The 12,304-nt window shown below is 36.9% G+C and overlaps 1 protein-coding gene across 1 annotated transcript; it reads left to right on the top strand.

Annotated features, from left to right (window-relative positions):
• Nucleotides 1–970: 970 nt before the first annotated feature.
• On the top strand, nucleotides 971–11,927 carry LOC135615063 (beta-galactosidase 3-like). Its single transcript, XM_065113068.1, has 18 exons — nucleotides 971–1,311; nucleotides 1,408–1,503; nucleotides 1,607–1,719; nucleotides 1,815–1,881; nucleotides 2,002–2,089; nucleotides 2,814–2,962; nucleotides 3,457–3,545; nucleotides 4,769–4,874; nucleotides 4,973–5,060; nucleotides 5,182–5,300; nucleotides 6,139–6,300; nucleotides 7,197–7,390; nucleotides 7,889–7,995; nucleotides 8,917–9,014; nucleotides 9,552–9,659; nucleotides 10,700–10,810; nucleotides 11,017–11,228; nucleotides 11,598–11,927. Exons 1-18 carry the CDS (start codon nucleotides 1,141–1,143, stop codon nucleotides 11,722–11,724), a joined length of 2,205 nt encoding a protein of 734 aa, XP_064969140.1. The 5' UTR covers nucleotides 971–1,140; the 3' UTR covers nucleotides 11,725–11,927.
• The last annotated feature ends 377 nt before the right edge of the window (nucleotides 11,928–12,304 follow it).

The following is a 12,304-nucleotide window of genomic DNA, read 5'->3' as shown; positions in this document are numbered from 1 at the left end:
TCTTAAAAACTCCTCCCTTCCATAACCATGAATTTTGAATAAAGACGATATCACTAACATTCCATATAAACTTTGAATCAATATCCATAAGAATCATGGATTACTTACATTAAAATTAAAATGGTCAATGAATTCCGTACATGATTTCTCCAATGACATCATGTAGTATTTGGTGATACCCTTAAATCTCCGTATCTTCCATCCATGGCAAAATCCTTGTAACCTCTCATCCCACATTCTCTCAACTTACATAATTCAATCATAGTTGCCTAATTATTCCTGTCTTAATATCGTTGAACACTTTCCTATCTCAATCTCAAACATCCATTTTCCCTGAATTGCATGTCTCCAATGTCCTGTCCCCTAGTTTATTAACATTTACATTCTTTAATGCTAGCCGTTTGATTTCGATCCAAAGGCAGACTAAAACTGGTCATTTGTGTCCTGTCTACTGAAATGCCCATCAAATAATAATAATAATCATTATTATTATTATTATTACGTACATCACGAAATCTAAAAAGAAGTCCACCGAAGTCTTTTGCATTGGAGTATCTCATTATCTCCGCACGTAAGCAACGAAAGGCTTTCGTTCTCCTTTGGTCTAATTACCCATGTTCCACCTGCGCCCTCCTCCTCCCACGTGGAAGTCATGGTGTGGGCCCCACGATCCGGTCTCTTAGAAGGTGTTCGGTATATGTATGCGGTACGTGTGCTTTAGGATCTCGTAGGGAAATCAGACGCCGACAGATGGTCTGCTCGCGGATAGGATCAACTGGACCCAGTCGACACAGGATTCAGGTACGGGAGGATGCATGGGACGTGGGTCCCGCTTGGACAATAATTGGTATGGCGATTATTGTTGGATCCCGGCTTGGATAGGACAGGCGACGCGGCACCCGGACCGACAACGCCTTCCCTGTTCCTTTGGGTTTCCCCAATCGCCTGCGCTGCTCAGTGTCATGCACGGAAAGTGATGGTTGTCGATGCAACTGCAATTACCGCGATTCCCTGCGGTGAAATCACAGGGTTAGCTGTTCGCAGCTGTCACGCTCTCTCCTCTCCTGCCTTCCTTCCGCCTCCCGGCGTCTCTATAAACTCAGCTGATGGCCTCCCGCAGCTCGAGTTACACTTGCTGCCATGGCCAAGAACGCTGGCCTCCTCATCCTCTCTCTTTCCTTTCTCTTCTTCCTCTTCATCTCTGTTGCAGTCTCGCGCAATGTCACCTTCGACCACCGCTCCCTCATCATCGACGGCCAGCGCAAGCTCCTCATCTCCGCCTCCATTCACTACCCTCGCAGCGTCCCCGCCGTACGCTCTCCACCCTCCTTTCTGTTGTTCATGTTGCTGCTCTTCTTTTGCTTCTTCTTTCTCTAAGCCACTGTCGGTCTTTGATCCTACTCCCAGATGTGGCCCGACCTCGTCGCGGCGGCAAAAAGGGGAGGCGTGGACGTCATCGAGACCTACGTCTTTTGGAATGGTCACGAGCCCTCTCCCGGCCAAGTCAGTTCCCTTCCAACTCCCTTCCCATGTTTCTCGATCGCGCTCCTGCTTGATATGTCCCTCAACATAACCCGCTTCCTCTGCCGTTTCTCCCTGTTTGCAGTTTTATTTCGAGGACCGCTTCGATCTTGTCAGGTTCGCGAAGATCGTCAGAGATGCGGGCATGTATATGATCCTTCGCATTGGGCCATTTGTGGCCGCAGAGTGGAATTACGGGTGTGTATGCCGAGTGACGTTCAGATTTTTGCACCTCTGTTGGTTTTGTTCTTGAGGGGATTCGATTGTTATTGGGCTTTGGATTTGCCATGCAGGGGAGTGCCGGTTTGGCTGCACTATGTTCCGGGGACTGTTTTCCGGACTGACAGTGAACCTTTCAAGGTCTGTGGATGAATAAAGCTTCAATCTTTCTTTGGTGGGAACGGCATGTTCTTGGTTTGTTTTGTCTATGCGGAGTGTACTCTGACAGACAAGAGTTTGTCTTTGATTGTTGGCTTTCAGAGTCATATGGCGAGCTTCACCACATTCATAGTGCAGATGATGAAGCGAGAGAATTTGTTTGCATCACAAGGAGGCCATATCATTTTGGCTCAGGCAACTGCTCTCAACTGTCATTTAATTTCTGCAACTGACCAAGTTCTTTGATTTCTTTGTAGAAAAATTTGATTCTCATACATCTTTACTTGAATCTACTGTTATCTCTACAATTCCTGCCTTCCCAAATATTGTAGTTAGCTCAATCCAGCCTCATGGTTCAACTACTAGTATTGACCAAATGATTGCAATCCTCTCTTGCAATCCGCATAGCGAGCACGTTTTACGCATTTAGATAACCTTCAAATGGGGCGCGCTTTAATATTGAGCTTATTTTGCGATAGCTTCCAAGCATGGAACAGAACTTTCGTTGGAACTTAGTTTTACAGACCATATTGCTTCTGTTACCTCTTTTCAGTGCGACTGACCGAGCTGTTTTGAAGACTTTGCTTATTAGTAATAAGAGTGGAAGATAGAAACTGTAACTGAGAATTTTGATCTAACTTCGAAGTGTATATATATCATAGCCAGCTAAAGGTGTAGCCTCATAGCTCTATCAGTCTTTTCGAGTTTTTGCATGATATAAGAGTGTTCTTCCTCGTTCCAATAGAAAGTGCTCTGCCACTGTGAAAGATCATCGATGGCTGATAGGGCTGAGTTTTATCTGTTTCATTTATCGTCATTTGTTCAAAAATCCTATCAAAGATCATTCTTTTATTGTCGTCGAAGCTCAAGAACTGAAATCAGTTTCTTATTTTCGTTCCTTTTTTTGGCTTGACTGCAGATTGAAAATGAATATGGAGATATTGAAGCAGTGTATGGTGATGGGGGGAGGTCATATTCAAGGTGGGCTGCCAATATGGCACTCTCTCAAAACATTGGTGTACCTTGGATCATGTGCCAACAGTATGATGCCCCTGATAATGTGGTAATGGTTCATATCCTTGTTGATGTACAATTTCTGGATTCCATCTCAAATTTTTTGAGGATTCAGATTAATGGTAGTAGGCCAATATAATATACAGCATGGAACTTGCTAACCACTGTTTATTTTGAATGACAAAGCTATTTACAAGAAGTTGTCAGTAGCTTTTTCAAACTTTGTGTTAAGTAGTTAGAGCAGCAATGCATAAGAGAAAATTCACTACTCTGTTCAATTGGAACTCCAAGACAGTGCAGCTACTTCCTATCATATAAAGTGCATCAAGCAAAATCAAACAGAATTTGCTATTCTTTCTTGTTTTGCGTGTCTCTTATCTTGTGACTCAACTTGTGAGAATGCAAAATTATGGCTCTTTACATTTATATGTATCATCATTGTTATATTAGTGTCAATCCCTGTTTCACAGCTTCAAAAATTAGAAACATATTATCGTGTAGCGACTAAAGTTTGATTTTTTTTCTTCTTCTTCAAACTTGCAGATAAATACTTGCAACTCATTTTATTGCGATCAATTCAAACCAAGTTCTGCGAACAAACCAAAATTTTGGACAGAAAATTGGCCTGGATGGTAATTTCTATGTTGAATCAGCATTATCTTCTTTGCTTTTAAAGTGTTACTCTCAAGTTTAACTTCTGACATGGAGAATCTAATTTATAGAATTGGCTTTGCCAAATAAACTACATGTGAGTAAATGAGAAGTTGAGAATAAATACGTAAACTTTGGGTGGATATAGTTGGTTTCCTTTTCATTATATTTTAGATGATATTTAAATCTATGGACGACACTCTGGTCTGTCAAATAAGTGAAGCTTCTATGTATTATGATTTTGACACCTTAACTTTATAGAGACTAGCATGCTAGAATCATATTCACACATGGGGACAACTTGTTTCTGATCTGAAAAGGAAGTCACAGGTTCACAATAGTTAAGATATGTGGAAATGGTGGTCAGAAGGGGAGAGATAGGTGAGAGAAATAAGGTTCATCTAGAGTGGACGTGGATCAAATAACTAACCAACATATCATACGTAATAGATGGGTATTCCACCTTTTCTTTGGGAAAGGAAAACATTGATATATGTGCATGCATAAACATTTTCAATGTTCCCAGCACAAGGAGGAGAAATTGGGTTTTTTATTCTCTCCAAATAATCTATCTTATTCTTTGTAAATGGTGGGTTTGGGTTGATATTGGGTGCAAGGGGCATAGGAACTTATCTGAACCTGATGAGACTTGCTCTCAGGACAAGATTTCTTGACTCAAACTTGATCATTGTAGCTGGTGAATAGGCCAGGCTGGGACAAGATGGTTTGGACTGGATCAATCTGGTGGACTAAGGCAAATTTTATTTTGGCTTTCAGAAATGAGAAAGAAAGAGAATTTGAATCAAGTGGGGTTAGTATGTTTATGCTTGAGACTAACTCAGACCCATACCCAAGAAGACTTGCAAAGAGGCTATGATTTTTTGATTGTTCCACTCCGCACCTGATTAGTTCTCAGTGATAACTGGAAGATGCTTCTGTAAATATGTTTCTAATGCTTTGCTTTATTAACTATAAACTGGAGGAATTACCTAATGCCCCGAATCCAGAGCACTATAATCTTTCTAGGTCTTGCTGGCTGTAAATTTCTATGATTTTATGCTCTGCATCTGGTCAACCATAGTATCTCTTTGATGCATCTTATGTCAACAAAATCTCATGGCACAATTTTTTTACTTCCATTGTTGTAAGCTCAATTACAGATCTTTTAGGCTTTTACTAATGCTAAAATGTAACCTTTTTCCAGGTTTCAGAATTTTGGGACGGCAAAGCCTCATAGACCACCTCAGGATATTGCATTTGCTGTTGCTCGCTTTTTTCAGAAGGGTGGTAGTCTGCAAAACTATTACATGGTATGTCTTTTAAAAATCATTATATTTTTTGGTAGGAGACTGCAAATTATTTCATGCTACTGAAAACAATGAATGCACACTTCACATCTTTTTCTTAGTATCATGGTGGAACAAATTTTGGTCGCACTTCAGGGGGACCATTCATCACTACAAGCTATGATTATGATGCTCCAATAGATGAATATGGTATGTTACTTTCTAGATTTTCATTGACTGAGTTACAAATAACTAATATTTTTTAAATTTTAATTGAAAGGTTTATTTCTTTGATATTTAATTTCACTAATGAAGATGGATTGCATTTTAGGGCTGGTTAGGCTCCCAAAATGGTCACATCTGAAGGAGCTCCATGAAGCCATAAAATTATGTGAACAAACTTTGCTCTATGGCACGTCAAAGTTTCTGTCTCTTGGCTCTCATCAAGAGGTGACACAGTTTCTTTTTTTTTTCTTATGATATAGTTTCCTCACTAAGTTCAAAACCAAGTATTTCTTTATGTGTTTGTATAGGCATAGTGACACCCAAATATATCCACTTTATGCATAATTAAAAAATTAAGCACTATAAAGTAATAGCTACAAAATGCAAGTATATTTTATAATTTGTTATCATTTTTAAGGGTTAATTATAAATTATCTCCTATAATTAATTACCTTTAGTATTTTGATCCTTACACTTTCAAAGTTACATTGGATTTTCTATACTTACGAAAGTGAAATATTGAGATCTTTATATATGATTAAAAAAATAATTTTACAGAGTTAAAAATCAAGAGAGATGGATTTTATTGGAGTAACGGAGTTAAATATTTTATTTTTGTTAGTGTAGGGATCTTAATGTAACTTTTGAAAGTATAGAGACTCGGATGCTAAGAGTAGCTAATTACAGGGGATAATCTATAATTAGCCCCATTTCTAATTATTATAATAATTTTAAGCAAGGAAAGAGAGCCAAAAAGTACACCTATACAGTTAATATCATTCTAATTATGTTTTCCCACCCCTATTTCATGAATCTTATTTGGAAAATATTATCATGTTTTTGGACTTTTAACCTATTATCAAATAAGTGCACTTTAAATAAAAGTGCCAATCAAGGAATACTCATGAAATAGCATGCTGTTCATGTCTTCCTCTTTAAGTTTAATGTTTTCAGTGGTCATTACGTTAAGAGGATAGGCTTCATTCTTTTAAATTATCTTTTTGGTGGGTTTCAGCTATTCTGTTTTATTTATATTATCAACATAAGTTTCTTGCTTATGCAGGCTGATATTTTTGAACACTCAGGGAAGTGTGTTGCATTCCTGGCTAACGTGGATGAACGAAATGATAAGTTGGTCATATTTCGGAATGTACGATACAATCTTCCAGCCTGGTCTGTCAGCATCCTTCCAGATTGCAAGAATGTTGTGTTCAACACTGCAAAGGTATGTTCAATACTTCAATCTTCCATTTACTTATTATTTACATACTATGGGCAACATTAACGTATATCCTATAGTTCTTAAGAACCAAATTCAAATTGTTACCTGATATGATATCTATTATGAGGGACTAAATGATAGACAGAGATGCAAAACCTGCTTATATAAGCTGTAATATTAGCTATACTCTATTTCAATTCAAATATTTAAGCATACAGTGAATTTTCAAGATCACTTTTGAAGCGCTTAAAGAGCATTTTGTTAAACTTCTTTTTATCAAAATTCAGACATCATCAGATGCATGTTAGTGCTCATGTTCTGGTGCTTTCTTTACAATGACAAGGCATTTGCTTCGTTTAATACTAGGTGGTAACTTTCTATCACATACCATGACAGGAAACTCTGTGACAGTAATATTTGTTTGATCAAAAGAGAAATGCTAATATCTATTATGGTTATATGAAAGAAAATTCCAAAGAATCATATGAACAGCTTCACATACACTTGCACATGTATTGTGCTAGTAAGCATTATACCATGTGTTGTACCAGATTAGCTATCTCAAGTTCCATTTATTAAATAATTACTAAATAAAGATGTCTGCCTTTTCCATCATCAGTATGCCGACTAAATATTGCAGCATTATGTTATACTAATTAATACCTTTATGATAACTTGCAATGAAGACCTTTTTGGGCATTAAGTGCACTGTTACATACCAATGAAAATGCTGCTACACTGTAATAACTAAATATAGATCAGGACTTGAAATATAAAGGTGAAATTGGTTGTGTTTCTTTCATTTATGTCTTTGAAGAATTTTGTGACCATAGCAAATTAAAATTCTTATTCCTGTATTTTGATGTTGCTAACAGTCTCGATTGGTATTTATTATTCAGGTCCGATCACAACATTCCCGAGTAGAAATGGTACCAGAGAACTTGAAAGCATCTGCAGGTTCAGGAAAGCTATCTTGGCAAGTTTACACAGAGAAAGCCGGTGTTTGGGGAGCACCTGATTTTATTAAAAATGAGCTTGTAGATCATATTAATACGACAAAGGATACAACTGATTATCTTTGGTATACAACAAGGTAAGCTTAACTCTGCAATTTTTGTTATCTTCTTTGCTAGTTTATTGCAGTACTACCATATTGACAGATAGTTTTCGTTTTCCTTCTTCTTTGCACATTTATTACGTCAACCACAATTCACTATATGCTCAATGGGACTTGAAGTAGTGACCACTTGACCATGCATAAAATGTGCTAACAACCTGGATGTCTCCGTGGAGACTCATCTTGTTACATAGTTACTAGAGAATAATTTTGATCTGGAAGAATTCTTTTTTCTGGCAAGTGCAACTAATTCAGCATTAAGGAAACCTTGTATTTGCAGAGGCCAATATCATCATTAGTTACGTTTTCTTTCTTCGAAATTCAGAGATCATCTGATAACATATGGCATTAGGAACCTGCATGATGCCTTAGATATACATAAACAATGTAATTAGCTGTTCTGTTTTTCATGAAAGTTGGTCCATGATTGCAATGTAGATACTAATTTTTCTTTAATTTTTTTTATAAATGCAGTTTTTATATAGATGGAAATGAATTTCTTAGTAATGGGAGTCTTCCAATTCTGATGGTTGAATCTAAAGGCCATGCTGTTCAAGCTTTTGTAAATGGTCAACTTCAAGGTTCTTTCCCGACTTTCTCATCATATATAGATCATTTCACCATGGATCATTGCTGTAAAAATATGATACACTCTGGTGCCTGACTTGGTTATCTACACATTCCAAGAATCTGTTTGTTAGCCAAATCTTTGTGATTTACTCATAATAATGCTTTTATGGATATAATACATATAGCAAATGTAGAGAGGAAGATTAAACTGCTCTATTGTACAAGCTTTAGAAGTTTTATTGGGAACCATCGATAAGCCTATTCCATGGAGTCACCTTTTCCCATAGAGCAATTTCATCTTTCCTACCATAGACAGCCTTGTTTTGAACTGATAGATTGCAAATGGTGACCACAGATAGAACATATTTAGTATGATGCTAGTGTTTCTGGGGAGGTGGAATTCCACAAATACATAATTAACATGTGCTCGCTTCCATCTATACATACATAGTAATGCATATGTACATGTAGATATTCAATTAGTTGTACTAGTCATTTATCATTAATCTTGCATGAGCAGACCAATAACTATAATAAGGACAATCTTGGGCCTTAAAAGTAAAGGCTAAGGAAATGTCCTGTGAAGCTAATCATTGACAACCACAGATGGTCCTCTTGCCACTTCAAATTGATTACAACACTTTGTTATCTGCTTCATTCAATGCTGGTTCTAGTTGCCTTCTTTCCTGTGAAACTTAACATGGCATATAGACTGTGACTTCACATGAATGATTTTTCAGTTGTCATCAAATGCAGTCATAAGGCAGACAATACAGAACTCTGGCGCTCTTGCTTTTCATGCTACTTCATCGCCTTTGTCCTATTAAATCATGTGCATCTAGTGGTTGATGCTATTCAAGTCTCTTTGGATATGTCCATATCTATTAACTCATAAAAGTTGACTGATGATTCCTATGGCTTTTATCTTACAGCCAATTCTTCTGGTTATACTATCAATCTTGAGGCTCCCATAACCCTAAGGGCAGGGGTAAATGAAATTGCTTTATTGAGCATGACTGTTGGGCTGCAAGTAAGTAATTGTGCCTTGTTTTAACTGATAGTGTTGCTTATAACATATGTCTTACTCCGAAAACCAGAATGACAATATGTGGAGAGTAAAAGGATTTTCTAATGTACTACAGCTCTTCAAGTCATTATTTCTATCATCTGCCTCATAGATCTTCAAGGAGTTTCTGAGTAACAAATATCTGTATTAATGCATCATATATTATTGGTCTCCCCAATGTTCATTTTAAAAACAAGAAAAATTAATTCTTCTAACAATCTAAGAATTTTGCCAATGCTCTATATTCTTTGTCATGCACACGGTATGTGCATTGATGCGTAAGACTCTCCAAACCATGATAGAGACTGAAAATTGTATGGACAGCAATTATTTGATCTCTGAAAAAGCAACACAGCAACTTCGAACTGGGTGTCTAAGAAATTTTCACTGAAAATGTAAATACTTGTTCTTGGTCTAAAAATAACTGTGGTATGTTTTTTTAGTGGCATGACCGGTCTATAAGCTCCTTACGGATTCTGATATTTTGTCTTCCAACCAAAGAATGCAGGACCTTTTTATGAATGGCTAGGTGCAGGGTTAACCAGCGTGAAGATATCTGGACTTAGAAATGGAGGTTTAGACTTGTCAGGAGCTGCATGGGCATATAAGGTAATCAGATTGGCTACTGTATCCATCATGAGCTTTTAATTCTCAAAACTGTTTGCTAGCATTTATATGTGATGTATTCAAGTTTCGACTATCATGGAGCTAAATTTATGTTGAATGCTGTTAGTTTTCTCTTGCCTCCACTGCAGGATGACTCTTAGTTTTGCTCGTTTCCAGGGGGTTCTGTGTTGTATATGAACAAAATGCAACAAGTTATGGCATTGTAACTCTCAATATAGTCTGTCATTTGCTACCATAGAAATTGGTTTTGTAGTTAACCATACAAGTATTATTTAATCTAGGACAGTAACATAGTGGTTGAACAGAAATTCTTTGTCATGTTTGTGGTCATGTGAATAATAGAGCCAAATTTATTTTGTATGTTTGCTTGGACTCCAAGAACAGAAAAAGGCAAGCCAAGTATAAGGCTCCCGACATTATTAGGTCTAGGGAGGCTCAATGTGTGTAGCCTTAACTCTTAGCAAAGAAAGAGGTCGTTTTGCTTCCGCGACAAGGGGTAATCTAATCCATGACATCAAGGCTTACCCTTTTTCTGACTCAAGAATCCATTACATTAAATTATTTATCTACTGGGAGATGGCTTAGCTCTTTTATTAAAATTATTATTTTCTTTCAACATTTAGTTAAATTTTGTAAGGAAAGAGCATTCCGGCTTTTTCTTTCTTTCTTTTTTTCTTTTTTTTTTTTGCTTATTGCATTGTGTTCATCATAGTGATTAGTTAGGCAGGTGTTACTCATAGTAAGTCAACAACCTTTTATTATGTCATAGGTCAGTACCTCACAAGGGTGGCATCAGGACTTTTGACTTGCATTCGGAACAACGTAAATTAAGATCTTCTCTTCCTCATTTCTAGTAGTTTGAGAGACTGAATTTTAAGATTACATGTTTATTTTTTTGCATAGGTATGTCATTGGCTGTATGGTATTTTAATGCTTAGAAACGCAACAACCTTTTGACAGTGCTAATTCTTGGAAATATATCACCTAAGAAGCTCTATAATATGATGTGCTTCTCTTTGCAGATTGGGTTGGAAGGAGAGCATCAAAATATATTCAAGGCAGATGGTAACCATGATGTTAGGTGGACACCAGCATCTGATCCTCCAAAAAATCAACCTCTGACATGGTACAAGGTATTAATTGTTCGTTTCTTGATCTTTCTTAATATTTATTATCCTAAAAAGGGTTTTATCAACATCAAGTCAGAGATGCTAAGTTTCATGAAAACTGTGCTACAATTGTCATTGGTATATATCATTGTTATTAGCTTGTTCTGCTCTTCCTCAACCTTCAATCTAATAAATTGCGTGAAAATTCTCTGACTCTTATTTCACTGCAGGTAGAAATTGCTCCTCCCCAAGGAAATGAACCAGTTGCACTCGACATGCAGTCCATGTGGAAAGGTCAGGCCTGGCTGAATGGCAAAGCCATTGGAAGATACTGGTCTCTAACAAGTTCTGTATACAACAAGTGCAACCAGAATTGTGACTACAGAGGCCCATTTTCCCCAGACAAATGTAGGACAGGATGTGGAGAGATCTCCCAGAGATGGTACTTTCTCTTCCTAAATCTCAATTGGTTGTTCTACTCTTCTGTTTAATGATTCCACTCCTCTATAGAACCTACACATGAATTCTCTGAATCTAGCATCCTCATTCAGCTGACAAGATCTCTTCATCTTCTCTTTATTTGGCCAATTATATGAATGACTTAATATGTGGTCTGTGTTTCAGTAACAAGTTTCCGAAAAATACTAACACTCTCTTCGAAATCTTCATTACATCGTACTCTCTTACACCTACTAATTAATCCACTTCAAGAAAAAAAATCTTGTAGTCTTTGCTGTAACAAAAATCTGCAGCAAAGATTTCTTCTCCTTGGGGTATTGACTTCCTTGTGTGCTTTAAACTTTGACCACAGGTACCATGTTCCAAGATCATGGTTTCAGCCATCAGGAAACACACTCGTCTTTTTCGAAGAGAAAGGGGGAGATCCTACCCGGATCACCTTTGCAAGAAGACGTGTGACGGCTGGTGCACCGGCATAACCAAGACACCGGCTGTTGAAGCTTGCAGAGAAATTAAGATGTCATGAGTAGATGCGGCTACGTAGTAGGTGGTTAATGAATAATTTGCTTTCCATGCATGTGAAAGAAGACTTGCGTATGTTGTGTTTATTGTATACATCTCAACCCTATTTATCGACATTCACACAAATAAAGGAATATCAAATATCTTGCGCGATGATAAATTATGGGAATAGTATTATAATCCTGATGATAATGCTTATCGATTCATCATCAGGATCAATTAAATAGAATGACAGTCATTTTTAATATATTTTATACGTTCGGAAGATATCAGTTTGAATAATCAAAAGTTGAGTGGATGATTTAAATGGTAATCTTAAATATTTAAGTAATCTGTATAACTAAAGCAATCATATTACATTCTATGGTATCACAATCACAGGTGTTTATTTTGCTCCTTAAGAAAATCAAAGAATTGTTTAAAAAATAATATACATAATCATAACATTTTTATTATTCAGATCACTTGCCGAATAGCTAATTAAGCTAACATAATGAATAGACTAAGGATTAAATTTAAATTGGCAGACTAAATAAT

The sequence above is a fragment of the Musa acuminata genome, chromosome BXJ2-6, assembly GCF_036884655.1.
Source record: "Musa acuminata AAA Group cultivar baxijiao chromosome BXJ2-6, Cavendish_Baxijiao_AAA, whole genome shotgun sequence".
In the NCBI taxonomy this organism is placed as follows: Eukaryota; Viridiplantae; Streptophyta; class Magnoliopsida; order Zingiberales; family Musaceae; genus Musa; species Musa acuminata.
This window is presented reverse-complemented; position numbering and strand designations above follow the sequence as displayed.

What these genes read in the sequence shown, in the direction of transcription:
- LOC135615063 (XM_065113068.1), top strand. Translation starts at nt 1,141, where the DNA reads ATGGCCAAGAACGCTGGCCTCCTCATCCTCTCTCTTTCCTTTCTCTTC. An exon ending in GTCTGCAAAACTATTACATG is followed by an intron (nt 4,875 to 4,972) that starts GTATGTCTTTTA and finishes TCTTTTTCTTAG; the next exon opens with TATCATGGTGGAACAAATTT. An exon ending in TTGTGTTCAACACTGCAAAG is followed by an intron (nt 6,301 to 7,196) that starts GTATGTTCAATA and finishes TTTATTATTCAG; the next exon opens with GTCCGATCACAACATTCCCG.